The sequence below is a fragment of the Ricinus communis genome, chromosome 10 (assembly GCF_019578655.1).
Source record: "Ricinus communis isolate WT05 ecotype wild-type chromosome 10, ASM1957865v1, whole genome shotgun sequence".
NCBI lineage: Eukaryota > Viridiplantae > Streptophyta > Magnoliopsida > Malpighiales > Euphorbiaceae > Ricinus > Ricinus communis.
In genome coordinates this window covers 15,232,018-15,254,322 of record NC_063265.1, presented here as the reverse complement: position 1 = coordinate 15,254,322, position 22,305 = coordinate 15,232,018, and the positions used below count along the sequence as shown (strand labels likewise).

Below are 22,305 nucleotides of genomic sequence, written 5' to 3'. Positions count from 1 at the left end.
ATTTATATTATTATTACAGAAATCTTTTCGTTCGGTTGAATTTAAATTTTCTTTCAAGTTTTCCCTTGAGACCAAATAATGGGGAAGCACCACTAACACCCTGTATTAGAATCTCATATCAATACAATTTTATTTTTCCACAGAAGACAACAAAATATTTCAAAACCCACCCATAATGTTACTTCCCAAGAGGAAAAGAAAAATCATAATTGGAAACAGCAATTACGTGATACCATTACAACTAATTTGGTCGAAATGTTACAACTTACAAGAATTTAACAGAGTTGAATATCCTAACTTCTTTTTCCAGCTTCCGCTCCTCTTCTTCATACCTTATGGTCGGGTTAGATAGTCCATTATGTCAACTTTCCATAATTGCAGAGAATATTCTGCGTTTTGTATTTATTAATAAATTTTTAAAATTTTTAATTTTAAGATTAATTTTAATTTTAACATTTACATTATATTTGATCGATGCTAAGTATGGTGACTTGGTCTCTGTTTTCTACAGTGGCAAATTCACACCACATAAATTGATAATTTCAAAAAGTTTAAAAATGAAATCAAAATACTGAAATAAAAGATTTTAAAACTATAGGGTAGAGATTTTTATAAGCCAATGATTTTATTAGTAACTATTATTCTCGATACAAAAAGGGGCACAACGCAACAAATCAAATAACACTTGTTCCTGACAAAATTCCGCGACTCTACTAACACCAACACCACTCTACTAGAATCCAGTGATTGAGACAAGATATGAAACTTCCGAAAGAGACCAACTAACATACACGTTTCACCAAGAAATTGAAAGACCATATGCCGATATTACATCAACCCGGCTGATTGTAGAGCAACCGTAAAATCCTCCTCGCTGTTCCAGGATGGTATCTGCATCAGCAAGTATAGGCAAGATAGCAACTTAGACAATTTCAGCTATTGTATACAATAAACACCACCCTCCATATATAATCAAAGAAACTCGCAACACAGCCACTATAACTCTCATATAGGATTTTATCTTTTTTCTCTTTCTTTTCTTAATCTTTAGCTGTTATTTGGTATTAAATCTTTTTATTCTACCCAATAATTAATGACCAACTGAGATAATGTTTAAATTGGTGAGAGAAAGCCTTGGACATTACCTCTGTCACTCGGGTCCCAAAATATCTATCAATTTTTTCCATGATCGTACTATCGCTGTCAAACATCACAAAATTGAAGACAACCCCTGCAGGATTGCATAGGAAAATTTAGAATCCATAACTGCTATGGTCACAATTAAAATACATTGTAAGTGATAGGAACCAAATCATCCAGTTCGCTACAAAGAATAGAATACAGTCTAATACAATAAACAACTTTCTTTTCACAGATAATACCATAACATAATATCATCAAACTTCCTGTCTGCTGCTATGGAATTGAAATACACTTAACAGCCAATGCTATAACTTTTGGAAAATTGAATCGCCAGACAAATGCAATGCAATTACATCTAGTAGCAAAGCAACGGATATTTCTCACGATAGACGACACCCCCGCCCACCCCCAAAAAAAAAAAAACCATCATCTTCTAAGGACCATACTTGTATAGAAAAATGCACATATGATCAGTAAAGCAGAGTCCAGCAAACAAACATACCTTTACGACCAAAACGCCCTGCCCTACCAATCCTATGCAAGTAAACCTCATAATCAGGCTCCGAAGTCCCGTACTTTACAGGAAGGTCATAATTGATAACCAAATTAACCTAGAAAATAATCAACATTAAGGTCAATATCATGGCCAATACACTAAGCAATCAATAAGAGCATTTTGCTTTAGACAGAAGGAGTCACCTGCTGTTGATCAAACCCTCGGGCAAGAACATCAGTCGATATCAGAACTTGAGTTAAACCATCTTTAAATTCTTTGACTATCTTGTCTCGATCTTCCACATTGAGTGCACCGTGAATGGTGGTTACTTCATAACCCAAGTCTACAAGTGCCTGGTGTAACATGCTAGCACTGCGTCTTGTTTTAACAAATATAATTGTCTGCCCCAATTTCTCAGCTAGTTCAAGAATTCTGTCTTTTATCACTAGAACCTTGGCCATCTCATCAGGGCAATACACCTTGTACTGCTTTACAGCATCTAAGGATAGCTCTTCTTTCTTCACAAAGAGTTGATTGGATCCCTGCTTCACAACCCGTGATACAAAATTTTTGACATCCTCATTAAAGGTGGCAGAAAAGAAAAGAACCTGGAACAAAATTGGAAATAGAAACAAGTTAATCACTGTTCTTTACATGTGGACAGGTAAGTACGTTTTCTCATTTTGATGACAAGGACTGCTATGTAAAAAACTAATACATATTCAAGAAAGCATGTTTTTATTGACATAGAAGAATGTTATAGTTCATGAAGTTCAAAAAAAAAAAGAACCATAAGAAACTTCTAAGCAAATACCACTCAAATTTAGCATGACAAACCTGGCAGCTAGGACTGAATCTTTGAATATCCTTCATTATCCTCAAGGAGTCATCTTGAAAGCCCTCCTACATCAGTTCAACATCATTAGCAACTAAGCATCAATAACTTTCACAACTGCTGCTTTATGCAACAAATAGAAGTCAAAGAATAGATGATGGCTTCTAAAAGGAAAGCTTCTTTTTAGTGTATAAATTAAATTCTTAACAACACAATGAAATAGCCTAAAATCAGAAAGCAGCATGCAAACAATATGGTTTTTTACTATTTTTCAACAGAAAGTGAACAAAAACAAAAATGTCAAGTTCACAGCAAAATCAGTCAGAAAGTGCTAGAACCAAGTTAAAAATGTTAATAAATGTAATATAGGTACCTTGGCCAGCATCTGATCAGCCTCATCAAAAACAAGAACTTTCATATCACTAATGCTCAATTTCCTCAGTGACAAAAGTTTCTTTATGGTGCCAGGCGTACCAATTACTACTTGAGCAGATATATATGACAGGGGTTTAGGTCTGTCATTGTTTCCTTTGTCCATTGGTACAGCACAGTGTGAACTAATCCCTGTGTACTTTCCCATTCTCCGAAGAACTTCCAGATTCTGCAACCATTTTAACCAAATAACAAAAATCCAAATTATAATTTCCATTACATTACTATCATAGTCCTAACAATCAACTAATTAAATATCTCAAAACATAGTCTAATGACATCCACAACTTGGCGTCAGGGTTTCAAAAAGAACTTTTACCGATTAAATAGGGTGTCTTTTATTTTTCTTGGTCAATAAATACAAAAATTACAAATTCCAACTACTGACTTGATTGGTCAGATTCCACATCCCTTTCTTGTGTCAAAGTAATAAGGATTCTTGATCCCATTCCTCGAAGATTACTATTCTTAGCTTCTGTTTTTTCTAGGTTTGTCATAACTTCCTTTTCAATTTTATACGTATAATGCTTTTTTAATCATTTGGATGCGCTAAATAGACAGAAAAAAATAGGGCATCAAATAAAGATAAAAAAACCTGCAGGGATAATTCTCTTGTAGGACAAATGCAAAGAGCTTGTGTTCTTGAATTCTTAGGATCAACACGGCTTAACATCCCCAATACAAAACAAGTTGTTTTACCAGAACCATTATGAGCTTGAGCAACCAAATCTTTATAAGGTGGAGTTAAAATCATAGGAAGACTGATTGCTTGAATTTTGCTGGGTTTTTGAAATTTCATCTCCACATATAAACCCTTTAATAGCTCCGGCGATAAGTTTAAATCTTCAAATGTAGCAGCTGATGTATATGGTGTATCACCAGATGTAACCTGCACATCAGAATAGACAAACAATTTTTTCATGCTACTACATAAAAACCCAAATCTCATTAACTTTAATTACATAAACAAATTAAAAGACTTTTTTTTTTAATCTATTCCTTTCATGCAACTTAGCTCCAGAACTCTCAAAAAGACAGAATTTTATTTGTAACAGCCAAAATCTCAAAAACCCTAATCAACAAAAGAGCTAAAAAGAGAGTAGAAATCGTACAGCTTGAATTCTGGAATCATCGGGTTCATCTAACTCTTTCTCTTCTCTGTTATCATCCTCAATTTTTAATTTATCCACTCCTAATTCCGATACTCCCTTTTCTTTAGATGTGGAAGCAGCAGTAGTAGCAGTTTCGCTCTGTTCTTCTTCTTCTTCTTCATCGTCAGCTACATCGCCCCAGGATCGTTTAATCTCAGCCACCTGCGGCTTAGCTTCTGTCTCTGCCGCCGTGGTTGTGGCGGTCTTGGTGTCGTCAGCCATTGTTGTTTAGTTTAGTGGTCTCTAGAGAAGCTGATTCAGATCGGCAAATTATTAGAGAGTGTACTAGAAAGGGGAAAAGATCAAAGCAATGAGTTTTTATACTAAATCATTTTAATCTTTTCTTAAGCGGTAAAGTTGGCTTAACATTTAAGCACAATTTTTTTTTTTGGAAAAAAAATAGTAAAATTGGTAAGACAATTTATTATTTCAATTCCTTCATAATTCTGCACCGCCATGAAATTAAATTTACCCTATTCTATAAATTTGATCCTCTTCATAACTTAAATTGTAAGTTTGTTTAATAATTCTTTTCATTGTTGTCTCAATTGACTCCGATTAGAACCCGAAGTGAAGATCTAAGCGTTTTGGAATTTTTTTTATTTTTTTTATTTAGTAGCATTATTAAATAATTTATTAAATTAATAAACTATTAATCGTTTATTCATAGATTTCAAAATTATTATTATTATAAAATTAAATTAATAAATATGATTTAATAAAAATTAATTTAATATTGATTTATAAAATTTTAAAATATAATAAATTATTTTTAAAATTTTAAAACTTTATTAATATAAAAATTATTTTTAAAAATTATTTATTAATTAATCTTAATATTATATAAAGTAACATATTAATATAATTATTTTTACTATTTTTCAAAAATTAAAAATCTATTTATATAATTAAAATTTTAATTTATTATTAAATATTATTTTCTAGATTAAAATTATCAATTGTTATAAAACTAATTTATTATTTAATAATATTATATTTAAAATATTATTTTTTTAGATCAGTATTATTATCTTATTAGAAATTTATTTATTAGTTAATATAATATTAAAATATAACTAATGTATTATTTTTAGTATCAAAGTCAGTGTTCAATTAGAATGTAACTCATGAATCAATAAATTAATAGAAAAATTATAAATTTATACATAAATTTGATCTTATGTGTCAAAAGTAAGTACACATATGAAAATAAAAAATTTATGTATCAAAAATTAAACATACATGTTAAAAATATTTTAGATTTTAGAAATTAATATATATAGAAATATTATTAAAATAAATAATAAAATATTTTTGATAAAAATAGAAAAAAAAAACTACTAGAACTATTCTAATACAAAAATATCAAAAAGAATACTAGAGTATAAGACTTGTAAATATATAAGTTTAGTATATAATATTTTTATTTATTTTGCTAGTCATTGAGTAGTTGAATAATTCAATCTGATATTTTTTATTAATTTTATAAAGATCTTAAAAATGAAATTAATAAGAATATCATTATTGATAATTAAATATTTACTGTAAATAATTATTATGTATCTTAATTAAAATTATATAGTAAGATGTTCCATACCGTTTGACGAATTTAATGCTAACTATTTTCTCTATGGATCTAAAAATGAAATGATAAGATAATAAAAAAAAAGAAGCAATTGATAGTGATATATATGTTAGTATAATTTCCTTTTTTATTTTACAATGAATTTAATAAAACAATTACAATTTACATAAAAAGTTTTACGTAATTCTAATGCTTATATGGCACTTGAGAATATATTAAAATATAGCTAGCCAGCAAATGAGCTTTGCCTTGGAGGTATACTGGAGAGTTCTGAATCTAAGTTACACTTGGGCAATTCTTTATGGTAAATTTCAATCTGATAAGAGTCTTTAAACTTTCATTAATCAATCTCAGTGAATATTCCTCCATTACATACAATTTGTTGGAATAAAATGGAACTTGCATACTCTACTGATCATGAATTAAGAGGACCATTTTTTATCATGATATAATTACTTTGTGAATGCTTGCTGCTGCATGATATATTGTATTGATTAATAGTTTCAAGTTGAGGTAAGAAGGACCCTTTTCCTCCATTGCTTAGTTGTTTTTCTTCTTTCCCTGTTTCCACTCCTTCATCCATCAGTCTGTTAACGGCCCTTGTAACATTTTCCCTTTTCACCAGCACTCCAATTTTCTCTTCTTCTCCCCATCTCACATTAACTTCTGCACCAATTAGCTTCACACCAATCTTAACACATCAACTAGTAACCTCTCATTCATGAACTGATCAGCAAGAAAGAGGCCATGTTGCCATTGGCTCGAGTGCACATGTTCCTTCTAGTGTTGAATTCCATCCATAATGTATTAAGAATCATCCAATTGATGGGTGCGACAATAATGCTACTTGTGGTGCCCAGCCACAAATCAAAAGTCTTCTCTCCTTTGTTTCTTTTCCGGTTTTATTATCTGTGTCACAGTCCAGTCCAAAAAAGCTGTCCAATGAGAGTAGAAAGTAGACGCCAAGGCAAGAATAGGATATCTGAATAAGAAACGGTTTCTAATAGATTTCTAGAATAATAATATTTTAGGATACGAGAGTGTATGAATGAATCGAATTGCATATCGAAACAGAATAAGAAATGGTTGATAATATATATATAAATAGTTGAAACTAATAACATAAGATGTTGTTTGACTATAGAATCGTAAGAACACTAAAATTAAATATACTGGATTCAAAAAAAATTCAGAATGGATGACCTTTTTATGATCTGGTTTCATATTGTTAATTCTTTTGATTTTTCTCCACCTCTTATAGCCCAAATGAATGGCCTGCTTGATGCTTCTATTCCCAAACCAAGCTCTATCAATTGAGAAGTTACCAAGAAATCTCATGCATTCAGATTCTTTAAATCTCCTTTTTGGAGATTATCCAAGTAATTGTCCTTGTTGCACAGTGAAACTGGACCAATACACTTTGCCTTGTTACCGTTTGCCTTTTTCGTATTCTTGGACATATCCTGATTCCAACTCTTCAAAAGAATTAAAAATAATCTCATCATTGAACATATCCCATAACTTATCATTTCAGCTTCTACCGTTGGTTCCATAAGCACTTGTATATTTCCAAACATGGCTTCAACCAGCTGTTTCTGGCTAACTCAATACGATCAGGCAAACCAGGCACAACAAACATACTAAAACAAGAAAATCCACTGAAAGAAATTCTTGGAATACAAAGCTTTACAAGCAATCTGACTTGTGAAAGGCAATGAAGTATCAGAGATTATGCAAATAGGCCTTGGTTCTACTTCTACAAGCAATCTTTCTGCTGGTTTGTGTAGTAAATGTGATGCAGAGAAGAAATCAGTTGATAAGTGCAGTGAAGGTAGAATTGACGCAAAGCGCTTTGAGTTAAGCGGTGCGGTAACAGTAGAGACAATCATGCCATGCTTAGCTAGCAATCTTGCCATGTCAATCATAGGAATAATATATAGGGCCTCGAGCGATATAAGGAAACAAGATAAGCAATGGAGTTGGTGGGCTGTGGAAGCCATGAAATTCAAGATCAATAGACTAAACGTTTAGGTGTTACATTACATATATGAGGATGCATGGGCTTAAAGGCTTTCAAAATTAAATAAATTAATTGATGTTAAATGTTGATAAAAAGAATCCTCAAATGAGCAGATGTCTATTAATCTAATACAGCGAGCACCTTCTTTTACATATATTTATAATATAGTTTCTTTTTTGCATAATGAAACAGGAGAATAAATTAATAAAGAATTTATATGATAGTAACAAAGGAAAAAAAACTTGCAAAATTCGAATGCCTTAACAGTAGTGCATTAAAATATATCGAGCTGACTAACAAGTTTTGGCTTGATGGCAGATTGAAGTCAGGCTGCAAAGTTGAATTCAAGTATAGCAAATTAAGTTTATATAATTTAATCTCATCTTTAAACTTGCTTTAATTAATTAATTCATTCATTCATCAAATCTTTGTGAATTTATCTCCATTTAAAATTTGTTTGACTAAAATAAAGTAAGATGAAATTCGTCACTCTAAAATTGATATGAAAGATTCTGTTATTCACAAAGTATGATAATCATGCTTTTGATAATCAAGAAAATATCCAGATGAGATTACAGAAAAAGCATATTAACAATGTATTATATATACTAGTCATGATGGTTACATTGTGCATGCTTGCTGTTGCTGCTGCATAATATCTTGTATTAATAATTTCATGTTGAGATAAGAAGAACCCTTTTCCTCCATTGCTTCTTTTGCCATCCTGCTAAGCTCTTTTGCTCTTTCTCTTCTTTCCTCACTTTCCTCTCCTTCATCCATCAACCTGTTAATGGCCCTTGTAACATTTTCCTTCTTCACTGTCACTCCAATCTTCTCTTCTTGACCCCATCTGATAGTAACTTTAGCTCCAACTTCTACACCAATTTTTAGCACGTCAACAACTAACCTCTCGTTGCAGAATTGGTCAGCAAAAAGTGGCCACGTAACCATTGGTAAGCCAGCACTTATCCCTTCTAGTGTTGAATTCCAACCGCAATGTGTTAAGAATCCTCCAACTGAAGGATGTGATAAAATTACAACCTGTGGTGCCCAACCTCTGATTATAATGCCTCTCTCTTTAGTTCTTTCTTCAAAACCGTCTTCGTTGATCCAGTTTTCTAATTCTTTTGATTTTCCTTTTCCTCTTATAACCCAAATGAATGGTTTCTTTGATGCTTCTAAGCCTAAAGCAAGCTCTATCAATTGAGAAGTCACTAAGTTACAGAGGCTACCAAAGCAAACATATATTACAGAACCTGGTCTTTGGGAGTCGAGAAAAGTCGTGCAATCAGATTCTTGAATTGAGGCCTTATCTCCTCTTTCAACCTTATCTAAGTTGTCTTTATTGCATAATGAAACGGGACCAATACACCAGACTTTATCTCCTCTTACCTTTTTGTATTCTTGGACATATGCAGACTCCATTTCTTCAAAAGAATTGATAATAATACCGTAAGTAACTGTTTCAGCAGCTACAATCTGCTGACCAAAATAACCCATATCAATCATTGCTCCTGGCAGCTGCTCTTTGGTGAATTCAATATGATGAGGTAATTCAGGAACAACAAAGTACTCGGATTCAGATTTTATGTCTTCCAGCATCCTGGAGTTGTATATTCTGTCTGTGCACAGCATGCAAAAGCAGCAAGAGCCATTGAAAACGATTCTTGGAACACCAAGCTTGCTAGCAAGCTGACCTGTGTAGGGTAAACACATATCAGAAATTATGCAACTAGGCCTTGGATTTAGCTCCTGAACCAATCTTTCTACAGGTTCTTGTAACCAATTGGTTGCGGAGAAGAACTCATTGCCTAACCCTAACGAAGGCAGCATGTCAATGTTCTCACAATCTTTTGGTAGTCCTACTGCTTCAGCTGGAAACTGGGGCTGAATGAATCGAATTTGGAGACCAGAATTAACAGCACGAGCAACGGTTGGTTCAGAACGCTTAGCATTAAGCGGTGTAGTGACTATTGTGACTATCACTCCGTGTTGAGCTAACAATTTGGCTATGTCCATCATAGGAATCATGTGGCCTTGAGCCATGAAAGGAAACAAGACAAAATGCAATTGGTGGGATTTGGAATCGGAAGCCATGGCAATATGACAGGTCTATAGTACGTGAAAATGGTCGTCCCTTCTTCTATTGCTATACACACACACACACATATATATATAACACTGCATTAAACTTGGCAGTGAAGGGTACAAAAAAAAGAGAACCTAGATTATGATTACAAAGGCAAAAAGTATGTGGACAAGAACTAGTTATTTTAACTTATTTGGATTTTCACGAGTTACTTGTCTATATGTTCTTTCATTCTTTATTTGGATTCAGTGATGGATTTTGCACGCAACCAGAATTAGTCAATAATTGCATACTTCACATTGTAAGGCTACAAGGCGTTGGTCATTCAATTCATTATTACTACTCTTTTCCTATTTGTGGATGTCAATTTTGAAGTTGGTTTAAGACAAAGATAGAAGGATTAAAATGGACGATAAGTATATAAGCTGATTTTAATTGTTCTAAATATTATTGGCATGTCTTATTAATTAGCAATTGGTAATACAATACAAAAAGAAAAAAGGGTTTAATAATTAGCAACTCACATGTTTTTTTATTAAAATATTTTAATTCTCTATCAGTTTCATCTTAAAATTCTAAATAACAGTATCCGAATTTTTTTTAAATAAATCATAGAAATATTTCTATTTATGTATTAAATAGATAAATTATTAATACATAACATATCTATTATCAAAATATAAAATATTAATTTATTTATTATTGTTAATTTGCTATATTTTACTCTCTCTATATATTTTTTGAAAAGAAAAAACAAAAAACTGAGAACTAGTCTTTAAAGTGTGGTGTTAATTAATTAAAGTCAATAACAAAAATGACATTCCTGAAAAGAAGAATTAAAGATTCCTTGTCAGGAGCTTGAATTCTGATGCAGTGGATCGAGCGGATGAGATAGAAATGGAGAGAGTGAAGCAGTGGAAGATGCTTTAGCTCCTGTTACAAAATTCTAGCCGGAGAAACAAAACAAGAATTGTTTCCGTTTTCCTTTTTGAATGTCAAAGAATATCCAAAACAAACGCCGCGGGAAAATAATAGATTTGCAAGAATTTTATTGGGAAATGTTTTTCAAGGGAGTTGAATGAATTTGGGGGGTTTAGATTAAATTAAAGGACGTGACATGAAGGTATGTACAGATTTGACCTTTCTTTCCTAGTTGCTTTCACCGACAGGTTAAGGATGTGACACTAACGAATTCTCCTGCTCATCCTCCATTCTTGCCAGGAATTACTAGTGCAGTGCAGGTATCCATTAACAAGAAAGAAACATATAACAGATAAGATAGCTAAAATTTATATTTTAATAAAGGTCAGTCTTCAAGTTGTTTTTTTTATTATTTAAATTAAATATAATTCTTAAAAGTAGTTTTTATTGACCCAGCGATTTAATGGTTGGAGTTAGAAATTAAATGAAGAGAAATTAAAAAATTTATTGTTGCACGCCTGATCAGTATTCAGTGAACCAAATGGCTCCTAGCTGTTTGCAAGGTTTGGGAGTTTGTCTGTAGTTGTATGGTTTGGATTATAACCAGTTGTTGCAGTGTATGTTTTTGGCATGATCGAGGAACATTCCAACCTTGATGAGTGTTGCCATTAAGCCTGTCCTTGCTCACCTGATTCAGTGCAAAGTTACTGATCTGGCTGTTAGTCACTCTGGGTGGAGATGGGGAATGTTCCATGAGTACTTGCCCAGTCATATTTTGATGCGGATTGCTGCTGTTTGTCCCCTTAATTCTGAGCTGAGGAATGATGTTATTTCTTGGGGTTTTTCTCGAAGGGGCATATTTTCTACAAAATCTGCCTATGCTAAGCTTACGAAGAATAATTGGGGGATTGTGAATGGAGCTTAATTTGGAAAGGGGATAATTATATTTTTGGTATTTGAATTTGTCAAAAAAATAACAATGAAGTAGTTAAATTTTTAAATTTAATAATTACATGTGATAATCAATAAAACAAATTATGAAATAATATTTTTAGTAAGTCACACATTATAATTACTGATATAGATTTTTTTAATGTTAAATGAAATGAAAAATAAAAGATATATAGTAAAAATATATTGTAAAAATAATAAAATAATAAATGTGTCTATCATATACAAACATGTTTTCAACAAGTTACTAGAGTTTTATAACTTAATAAATATTAAGATTCGTGAATTAGAGATTAAGAATTATGACTATTAAATTGAGAATTACTAAAGGTTAAAGAAATAGAGTTATATAAAATAAAATTTAATCTAAGACTATATCACTAATAAATTTACTTTAGTTTTTGACCTATTCAATAGTTTTTACTCTTTTATATATATCTATAAGAATTTAAAAAAAAAAAAAAAACCTGAAATTCATTTATTAAAATCACAACTTTGTTATTTTTTTTACAAATTGAGACACTAAATTATTAATTTTAAAAATTCAACTACTTAATTTTTATTTCTTAGACAAATTCAAACGCTAAAAATATAATTATCCCATTTGAAAATGGGTTAGTCCTCAAAAGAGTTCGAGTGTTGTGGATGGCTTATAAGGAAAATCTCCTAACTAATCAGTGTCGGGTTGAGAGGCATTTGGCTCAAGATGCAGTGTATCATATTTGTAAAAATGGTGATATTCTTCATTTGCTAACGGATTGTATTTTTGCCAGGCACTTCTGGTTGAGGTTTATTCCTCTGACAGTAAGGATGTTTTCTTCAACTCGTCTCTAAAGAATTGGTTTTTAACTAATATTGTAAATCCGAGGGATATGGGAGATGGAACAAAGCCTTGTTGGCTCAGGAGCATTTGCCATTGGATAGGCTAGCTGCAAACGTAACATCTGCTGCTAGTGATATTTTGAGTTGAGTTCATGCTGCTCTTGTTCATGGTATTGCTAGGGGATTTATTGATATTGCTTGGAATCCTTCATCAGTGGGTTGGTATAAGCTCAATACGGATGGGATAGTTAAGAGGAATGGGTTGTCGCCTGCAGGTGGGTTGACAAGGGATTACCTGGGTCATTGGGTTGGTGGCTTCGCTTTTAATATAGGTATCTATTTTATTACTAAAGCTGAGCTTTAGGGTGTTCTTAAAGGTTTGTCTCTGGCATAGGAGCTGGGATTGAAGAATATCACTGTTGAGATCAATAGCTTATGTGCTGTACAACTAATCCTTGGTGATCAGGCTATATTTAATGCGAATGATCCTGTGATTCGTGAAATCAGACTCCTGCTGTGAAGAAGCTGGTATATTGTCATTCAACATACATTCAGAGAGGCTAACTTTGCTGCGGATTGGTTGGCTTCTTTCGCCATCTCCCTTGAGTTGGGGTTTCATTATTTGTAGTGTCCTCCTGATGGCCTGCTCCAGATAAATCATGATCTTTATGGTGTCTCTTATCTGCGCTTGGTCCCGTTTCGAAATTTTTTTCCTCCTCTTCTTATCAAAAGAAAAAGGTAGAATAGAAAAGTCAGCAATAGATAAGAATTCAAATCAAATAATTAAAAAAAGGGATTGACTGAAGTATTGTTATACTTAATTCAGTCTCTACGACTATCATATTACATATAATATATTTTTTTAAAATTCACCGAGCTATACTAATAAAATATTTTAAAATCTTACTTTTATTTATTTATTTATATTTTAAAATATAAAATTCGAGTATTAAACTTGTTCACATCATATAAAAATATAAATAAAGCTTCCTTTATTTTCTTCAGACTTGTGTAAGTCTTATTTAGCATGCAGATTTTAATTGTATTATTGATGGAAACTAGTTTTAATGGGTCTGTATTATTAAAAGAAATACTAACTCTAAAAACATTACCATCTCAAGTGGTAGGTTGAACAGTTTCATCAAGCGATTTAAAAAATTTAGATTAGGATTTTTGTGAAAAATTATTATCTCAAAAATACAAAAATCACGCTTTAATTGGATTTTCCTATTTAACTTCGATATTAGTATTACGATAATGAGTTTGTCCGTTTCAAACTAGCTATGACTATACAAATTCTATAGAAGATAGTTCGATTCTCAATTGAAATATCTTTCACTTGATAGCCGAGAAAAAGTTCAAAATTCCACATCAGATCTGCAAAAAATTAGGCGACGGGTAGCGACATTATTGCATATGATCATTCTTTTGAAAATCAAGAAACTATCAAGATTAAATAACACAAAAAGCATATTAACAATGTATTATATATACTAGTCATGATGGTTACATTGTGCATGCTTGCTGTTGCTGCTGCATAATATCTTGTATTAATAATTTCATGTTGAGATAAGAAGAACCCTTTTCCTCCATTGCTTCTTTTGCCATCCTGCTAAGCTCTTTTGCTCTTTCTCTTCTTTCCTCACTTTCCTCTCCTTCATCCATCAACCTGTTAATGGCCCTTGTAACATTTTCCTTCTTCACTGTCACTCCAATCTTCTCTTCTTGACCCCATCTGATAGTAACTTTAGCTCCAACTTCTACACCAATTTTTAGCACGTCAACAACTAACCTCTCGTTGCAGAATTGGTCAGCAAAAAGTGGCCACGTAACCATTGGTAAGCCAGCACTTATCCCTTCTAGTGTTGAATTCCAACCGCAATGTGTTAAGAATCCTCCAACTGAAGGATGTGATAAAATTACAACCTGTGGTGCCCAACCTGGATGTGAAAATGGTTGTCCCCTCTTCTATTGCTATATATATAGAACATTGCTTTAAACTTGGCAGTGATGGTAAACAAAGAAACAAAAAAAAAAACCTAGATTATGCGATTACAAAGCCAAAAGTATGTGGACAAGAACTAGTTTGGGCTAATTTATTTGGATTTTCCTGAATTACTTGTCTATATGTCCTTTTATTCTTTCTTTGGATTTGGCAGATGGATTCCACACGCAACTAGTATTAGTCAATAGTTGCATACTTCAATTCATAATTATTACTCTTTTCCTATTTGTGGATGTCTATTCTCAACTTAGACATTTAATAGTATAAGACATTTAATTGTATTAAGACAAAGAATAGAAGGATTAATATGGACAACGAGTAATTCAGCAGATTTTAATTGTTCTCAATGATTATGGGCATGTCTTAATGATTAGCAATTGGTAATAAATACCAAAAGGAAAAGGGTTTAATAATTAGAAATCGGCGTATGTCTTATTTTAGCATATTTTGATTGAGAAATTATTAGGTAAACTAAATCTATCACGTTATTTTTAGATCAAATTAATTATATAGTAATTGATATTTTCAACTAGTTGTTGTAATTATATTAGTTAATTTATTTATTATTATTAAATTAAAAATTAACTAATAAAATTATAATATTTAATAAAAAAATATAACATGTCATTATATAATTAGTTTAGTCTACAAATAATCTACTAGACTGATTCTATTTAATAATATATGCAATCTTGATTCTCGACCAATTTCCCTACTATTCTTATCTGAGTATTTTATTTTATTTAAAAAAAAAAAAAAGACCTGAGAAAGAATTCTTTATAGCTTGAAAAAGAAAAATTAAAGATTCCCTGCTGGAGCTCCATTCTTTTGTTGCGTAGGGAGGGAGGTTATTGGACAGAGGTAGTGGAAGATGGGATCACGCTTAGCTATTGTGTAAATCTAGACCTGTTCATGGGCCTAGGTACCCGCCCAGCCCCGCACTCTTCGAGCCGGACTTAGACAATAATTTTTGTGTACAAGTCCGGTCCGACCCGAACCCATAAAAAACCCTAATTTTTGGAGCCGGACTTGGAATTTCCATAAAAATCCAAGCCTGGCCCGGCCCGATGTTTAGTTTAATTAGAAAAAAAAAATATCATATCTAGCATTTAAACTTGTGATCTTTAATTTATAATTAAGTGTTATTTACCACTTAACTACCTATTATTTTTGTTTATAATTTTATTGTTATTAATAATATATTTAAATAAAACTAAACTCAATTCCGACCCAAACCCGCACAGCCCGACCCATATTTACAGGTTTAATAATTGGTCGGGCCAGGCCGGACATTTTTAAAAAAATTCGGATTCGAGCTTGGGCTGAGAGATATTAAAAAATTTCCGGACTTGGGCGGGCTCGGACTTGTTCAAAATAAAGTCAAGCCCGGTCAGGCCCGACCCGAGCCCGTCCAAGTCCGACCCATGAACAGGTCTATGTAAAACTAAAGAATATATATATATATAGCGGAGGCAGGTTCGGGGTAATTCATTCAATCTTTCTTCTTCTTCTTTTTTCTCTTTTTCTGAATTTTCCTCTTCGAGACTATTAGCCCTCTCACCAAAGCTTCCGAACTTGCTAAGTTTTTTTATTTTTTAAATTTGTTTATTTTGTTTATTATGTCTTTTCGAAAAAAAGAGTTTTGGATGACACAGTTTACTTTTTCTTTTGATAAATTTATATATATATATATATATATATATATATATATATATAATATTATTTAAAATTAATTAATAAAATCTATTATTTATTAATTTGATGTATTAATAGGATATATATTTTACTATTGTTAAAATTTCAACTGGCGAAAAAAAAAAAGAGTGACAAAAGTCAAATTAAATGCTGCATTCAAAGCCGTGGAAACATAATAGATTTGCCGTAATTATACTGGCGAATCCTTTTCCACCCTGTTGGATTGGGTTTTTATTTATTTTATAATTTTTTTCCTTTTTGTGTATTTTTCATTAATATACAGATTTGATTTTTCTTTTAGAATTAATTACTAAATAAATTTAGATCTTTTCGCGTTTCTTAATTTCACCTAAATCTCTTGATTTTGATAATTTAAATATTAAAATTCAGTTATATCTAACTAAGTTAATTCAAGAATTTGAATTGTGTGTATGCCAACTAAGAAAAGAAAATAATATTTTTAATAATACAATTATTTATGTGGCATGTAATATAAACCCCTCTTATGAAGCTTTGACCTACTTAAATTCTTTTTCAATTCGTGATATTTCTAGAAATTTATTCTTCATTTTAAAAATTAGTTTTAAATTAATAATAAAAAAATTTAAATTGTGAGCTCTTTTTTATTACTTTCTACGTTAGAAATAACATAAATAAATAAAACATTGTTCTTTTTTCAAGTGACAGACAGACACGTCAACTATAGATAAAACTCAATTTATTAATTTAACCAGGCCAGTTATAATTAAAATCAATTTTTCAAATTAAGATAAAATTGTCAAAATTAAAAGGTTTGGATAAATATGAAAAAATATATAAATGTTTGGATTTAAATGGTCTTTTATCCTTTCTTTTATAATTGCTTTCACCAACCGATTGAGGTTGTGAAGGAAACCTATTCTCCGGTTGATCTGCATTTATAGTTTTCTTTAGGCCCGTTTGGTACGACTTTTTACTAGAAGGGAAAGATGATTTTTTTGCAACAATTACTACTGCAGATATTTGGTAAATACAGAAAAAATAAATAAATTAAAAGCGTGCAAATTAAATGATAGTTTTTTTTTAATTTAATTAAAGTTTGAGTTTAAATTTTAAATATGTAATTATATTAAAACTCTTAAAATAATATTTAGTTTCAGATAAAAATTATGTTCGACACATTTTAGATTAAACAACAGATGTAATAGCAAAATTTATATTTTAGAAAAGGTTGATTTTTAAAATCTTTTAAATACAAATTGTATCTATGATTTTTATAGATAAGTATAATTTTCAGAAGTAGTTATACTAACACAATTATTCAGGAGCGAAGTTATAAATTAATTTAGGAGGAACTGTGAATTTTATTTTTAGAGTGCATGGAACTAAAATAAAGTTATTAAAGAGGATATGCATGAAACAAAATAATATTATGGTGACTGAATAAAATTGTAAAAAAAAAAGAAAGATTCTATAGATAAGAACCATTCTACCATCACTTATTCATTAATGAATAAAGATTCTTAATGAATGTGTATTCAAAGGAAGGTTTATCCTTTAATCAAACATAGAAAAAGAGATTGGAAAATATTTTAATTTATACCTATTCATTCTTTAAAAAATTTTATAACTGATACGGGATCTTAATATTAGGTATGAATTACAATCCTAATATATATTTCATACATTCCTTACTCTAGATTAAAAAAGAAAAATCGATGTTTTTATTAAGACGATAAATCCACTCTCTGCTATTAATGGAATCAATTATAACGAGCAATATATTTATATTTTAGAAATATAAAAAAAAAAAAAGAGATCTCATAATAAAACTATCAAAATAGAATAAAAAAATTCAAACAGTATATAAGAATTTCAATTCAAATAATTAAAGAATATGATTGAGGAGTCATGGCCCCTCAATTTTATACATATATGCAAGTATTCTATTTTAGATAATATTTCACAAAAAGTCACCAATTTTCACGAATAAATTCATTAGAATATCATTTTTATTTATTTATGTTTTCATATGTAAGGTTTGAATGTTAAACTCATACAAACCAGACAGGAATGTAAATGAAGCTTCCCTTGTCTCCTTCGTGCTCTTGTAAGCCCTGGTTAACACACAGGTTTTAACTGTGTAGGACAAAGAGGAGGATAGATACGGACAAGAAGTAGAAACTAGTTTCAATTGGGTCTCCATTGATGTTCGCATGGTTTAATACCATCAGGGCGGTAATCTGATGATTAGAAAAACTTATTAAGCGATTTAAGGATTTGGGGAAATAATTTTTTGAGGGTATCACCAAAAGAGCATTTAAATCATGCGACAGATTTGAATTCCGTATCAAATTAGCTATAATTTTACAAACTTGTTGTGAAAAAGAATTCATATGACGAGGCTCAACGTAAATAATTATTACCTATCGTCTTTTATCTTTTTTTTTTCTTAATAACAGATATTCTAAATTCATATTGTAAGTTTTAAATTTAATTATTTTTCATCTGATTTTGATTCCCTAAATAAAATAGGAATACGATTTTAGAAAATAACCTCATTACACTCAGATTTAGTCTTATTTTATAATGAGTTTAATAGGATATATTTATTCTATTTCGGACTTGTTAGATCTTTGACGAATCCTAAAAAAAAAGGTGTTCGTTCGTAAAAAAAAAAAAAAAATTCATATCAAAGATAATAAATGGTGTTAACATGTATGAGACTAATTAATAACGAAATGAACCATATGATAGTTTTGAGTCATTCTGTAGTGCACTTAGGCTCACTGTGTGCCTAGAGAATTTTAACCATCAGATTTGGAATATTTTAATTCTAGTCATTAGATTGAATAACTTTCTATCTTATTTGAATGGTTTTTTACCACATTGTACTAATGTGAAACTTTTATCTCTTGTTTCACTTTTTGGTTTAATTACCAATTAAATTATGACATTTTAGCTTGTTAATGGGTTTAGTTAAAAAGGTCTACTGGTGATGATGGAGAGCAATAGTTCGTCCATGTCGAAGTGAAGAAACGGATGAGAAAAATGCAGAGAGAATTGGATTATCACCACCACAGTCGTGGCTAATTCCATTTTGTGGTGATGATGGAAATTAGTGAGGTTTTGATACATCAGAGGATTCAGGCTTGCCATATGCTTTTCCTGTGAATCTAATACTTTAGAATTGGAGTCTTCGCCGCCGCCACGACCTCTACTGCCTCCTCCTCCTCCACCGGAGGAAGTGAAGAAGGAAAAAAGATTGTTTGGAAGAGATTTGAAATTGGATTTGGAATACGTCTTGCTATCATTGGATGTCCTCTCATATGAACTTGTTCATGATCCTTTTCGAATACAAATCTTAATGATTGGATTGTGTTGCTATTGGTAATGAATGAATAACTCTTCAGCTGGGTTTTTATATTCTTTTTTTTTTTTTTTTTCTTTTCTTGCTACAAAAATGACAACTTTGACAGTGCAATTTATTTTTAGTTTATTAAAAGATATGGTGATTTTGATAATGCATATAAGGTGTCGTCGTGTAGTTGATCTTTGAATTATAGCAAACGACCGTCGTTTCTCTTCGATGAGATTATAGTTGCAGCCGAAATGAATCGAGAGTCCAGCCCATTATTTGTTGTTGTATTAAGTGGCAAACTGCGGCTCTGAGGGCCAACTTTGCAATTCTGTGGCCCATTATTTGTATTCAATTGTCTCTTGGATGCTTCTAAGCCCAATCCAAACCCCATCATTTTTTTTCAATAAATCGTTGAAGGTAGGTTTTAGTGCTCTGCTAGTTGCCATGCCAAGCAAATGGCAGTTACAGTTGGAAAAAACCTCTGGCTTGTGTGTCTGTCCTTTTTCCCCTTAATTAGGCTCCAGCATAGGAAGAACCTATGGCAATTGCAGTTGGAAATTCTTTTTATTGATTACTCAAACTGAAAAGCAACATGGCAATAATCAAGAACAGCAACATCACTTAATTATCAATATGGCATACTGCTTAATACATTCTTAACATACTGGATTAACATTTCCATGTTGATGTAAGAAGATCCTCCTTTCTCAATTGCTCTATTAGCCATATCCCCAAGTTCTCTTGCTCTTTTCCTTCTCTCTTCTCCCTCTTTCCCTTTATCAACTACTTTCTCAATAGCATTCTTAACCTGGTCTCTCTTCATCACTAAACCAAACTTGTCTTCCAATCCCCATGTCACAGCTGCCTCAACTCCAACACTAACACCAATTCTCAGCACTTCCACCACCAGCTTTTCATTGTAAAATTGTTCAGCGAACAAGGGGCAAGCCACTATTGGCACACCAGCAGAGATACCTTCTAGCGTTGAATTCCAGCCACAGTGTGTCAAGAAACCTCCTATAGCTTGATGGGACAAGATCAGTACTTGAGGAGACCAACCTCTGATTATGAGTCCTCTGTCTTTAGTCCTATTCTCAAAGTCTTCTTCTATAACCCACTTCTCTAGTCCTTGTGATTTTTCGCCTTCTCTTATCACCCAAATGAATGGCTGGTTTGATGATTCTAGGCCTAAACCAAGTTCCACAAGTTGAGTAGTCGTGAGGCCACAAATGCTACCAAGACAAGCATAGATTACTGATCCTGGTTCCTTCAAATCAAGCCATTTCAGCAATTGGGATTCATCTATTGAGGCCTTTTGGCCTCTTTCAGCTTTGTCTGCGTCCGTTTTGTTGCAAGCTGAAACTGGACCTATACACCAAACTTTGTCTCCTTTAACCTTTTTATACTCCTTAATGTATTCTGTTTCCAGCTCTTCAAAAGTATTTACTACAATCCCATGTTCTAGAAGTTCGGTTGCTCTTATGTTGTCTCGGACATCTTTCAAATCCTCCGAGCCAGGATTCAGTATTTCAGGTAGCTTGGCTCTTGTTAATTCAATACGATGAGGCAAATCAGGGACTACAAATTGCTCAAACTTGGAGACAGTTTCATGTACTCTAGAAACTTCAAGTTTGTGTGTACAAGAGAAAGCAAAACACCCCATTCCGTCGAAAAATAATCTTGGAATCCCAAACTTCTGAGCAGTTATTTTCGTCCACGGAAGGTTCTTGCCGGAGATTATGCAGCTCGGACGGGGCTCTAATTTTTCAAACACTTGCTCAAATCGATCCTGAAGCATACCTGAAGCAGTGTAGAAGTTCCTGATCAAGTTCCTAGAAGGAAGTTTGTCCATGTTTTCACACCCTTCTGGCAATCCAGCTTCAACTGCAGGAAACTGGAGTTCAAGAAATTGAATATTTAGATCAGATTGAAAAGTACGTTCGATTGTTGAGGTAAATTTGATGGCATTCAGAGGTGTGGTTACTACAGTGACAATCATGCCATGGTTTGCCAAAAGCTTGGCCATGTCTATCATGGGTATTAGGTGGCCCGGAGACAATAAAGGTACTAAAACAAAATGAAGTTGATCGAATTGGGAAGCCATGGCACTTGTTTTGATCAAGGAGAATCACCGATACGAACAAGATAACTGATGAAACGTCTGAAACCTTAATTATTTCTTATAAGAAGAATTTCATCCACTTTTGGGTTATCTGTTAATTTGTGTACCTTATTATTCATAGATAAATATAATAATATATGTCAATCTTCTTTAGATTTATTAGTTACTTTATTGATGATTAAAAAGCAACGGACAACACTTATAATTAACAGAACATATTATTATAAAATGGATTCTATCTTTAGACAATGGAGTAAAAAGTAATATATTTAAATATTTCTTCCATCTTATAATAATATTAATGGCAAAACCTAGAATATGTTCTCAAAATTTGCTTTTCTTTTTTAATGATATTTAGCCCTTTTAAGTAAAAGCGTCCACTGTTTAGATCTTAAAATTACTCAATAAATAATGCAACTGAACTGAGAATAAATTGATTCAGTGGATGGATTGACATATATTTTTATTTGAAGGGGCTAAAAGCACAAACTAGTAAAATCCGAGGATCAAATTAGGAGTTTTGCTTATACTAATCATGGATGCAATGCATGTTGACTTAAGCTGGCAACTGCACTCATCATTATAATATTATTATTAGCTGGAACAATTAAATTTATTAAAATTAAGTGATATTAAGGAGGAGTGTCCAGATTCATTCTTTCAAACCCTCGAGCATAAAATGGTAGAAAATCTGCTGA

General features: G+C 31.8%; 4 protein-coding genes across 4 annotated transcripts; all 4 read right to left on the bottom strand.

Annotated features, from left to right (window-relative positions):
* Window positions 1–606: 606 nt before the first annotated feature.
* LOC8283953 (DEAD-box ATP-dependent RNA helicase 38) lies at window positions 607–4,389 on the bottom strand. The gene is made up of 8 exons (XM_002519391.4): window positions 4,019–4,389; window positions 3,502–3,795; window positions 2,848–3,075; window positions 2,477–2,542; window positions 1,843–2,247; window positions 1,646–1,754; window positions 1,146–1,231; window positions 607–891 (listed from the first exon to the last, which is right to left on the bottom strand). Exons 1-8 carry the CDS (start codon window positions 4,277–4,279, stop codon window positions 829–831), a joined length of 1,512 nt encoding a protein of 503 aa, XP_002519437.2. The 5' UTR covers window positions 4,280–4,389; the 3' UTR covers window positions 607–828.
* A 2,587-nt stretch (window positions 4,390–6,976) lies between these two features.
* Window positions 6,977–7,558, bottom strand: LOC125371381 (UDP-glycosyltransferase 73C6-like). Its single transcript, XM_048380359.1, has 2 exons — window positions 7,323–7,558; window positions 6,977–7,241 (listed from the first exon to the last, which is right to left on the bottom strand). Exons 1-2 carry the CDS (start codon window positions 7,556–7,558, stop codon window positions 6,977–6,979), a joined length of 501 nt encoding a protein of 166 aa, XP_048236316.1.
* A 676-nt stretch (window positions 7,559–8,234) lies between these two features.
* LOC8283955 (UDP-glycosyltransferase 73C1) lies at window positions 8,235–9,932 on the bottom strand. The gene has a single exon (XM_002519393.4). It carries the CDS (start codon window positions 9,757–9,759, stop codon window positions 8,284–8,286), a length of 1,476 nt encoding a protein of 491 aa, XP_002519439.2. The 5' UTR covers window positions 9,760–9,932; the 3' UTR covers window positions 8,235–8,283.
* Window positions 9,933–13,902: 3,970 nt separating this feature from the next.
* LOC8283958 (UDP-glycosyltransferase 73C3) lies at window positions 13,903–21,704 on the bottom strand. The gene is made up of 2 exons (XM_002519396.4): window positions 20,545–21,704; window positions 13,903–14,385 (listed from the first exon to the last, which is right to left on the bottom strand). Exons 1-2 carry the CDS (start codon window positions 21,587–21,589, stop codon window positions 13,952–13,954), a joined length of 1,479 nt encoding a protein of 492 aa, XP_002519442.3. The 5' UTR covers window positions 21,590–21,704; the 3' UTR covers window positions 13,903–13,951.
* Between the last annotated feature and the right edge of the window lie 601 nt (window positions 21,705–22,305).

Bases quoted from the DNA above. Each gene is read 5' to 3' on its own strand.
- LOC8283953 (XM_002519391.4), bottom strand. From the start codon at position 4,279: ATGGCTGACGACACCAAGACCGCCACAACCACGGCGGCAGAGACAGAA. The intron at 2,543-2,847 runs GTACCTATATTA...GAACTGATGTAG, and splicing joins CTGATCAGATGCTGGCCAAG to GAGGGCTTTCAAGATGACTC. The intron at 2,248-2,476 runs GTTTGTCATGCT...ATTTTGTTCCAG, and splicing joins GATTCAGTCCTAGCTGCCAG to GTTCTTTTCTTTTCTGCCAC.
- LOC125371381 (XM_048380359.1), bottom strand. From the start codon at position 7,558: ATGGCAAGATTGCTAGCTAAGCATGGCATGATTGTCTCTACTGTTACC. The intron at 7,242-7,322 runs GTATTCCAAGAA...GTATTGAGTTAG, and splicing joins CAGATTGCTTGTAAAGCTTT to CCAGAAACAGCTGGTTGAAG.
- LOC8283955 (XM_002519393.4), bottom strand. From the start codon at position 9,759: ATGGCTTCCGATTCCAAATCCCACCAATTGCATTTTGTCTTGTTTCCT.
- LOC8283958 (XM_002519396.4), bottom strand. From the start codon at position 21,589: ATGGCTTCCCAATTCGATCAACTTCATTTTGTTTTAGTACCTTTATTG. The intron at 14,386-20,544 runs GTTGGTCTCCTC...TTTCACATCCAG, and splicing joins CAGAGGACTCATAATCAGAG to GTTGGGCACCACAGGTTGTA.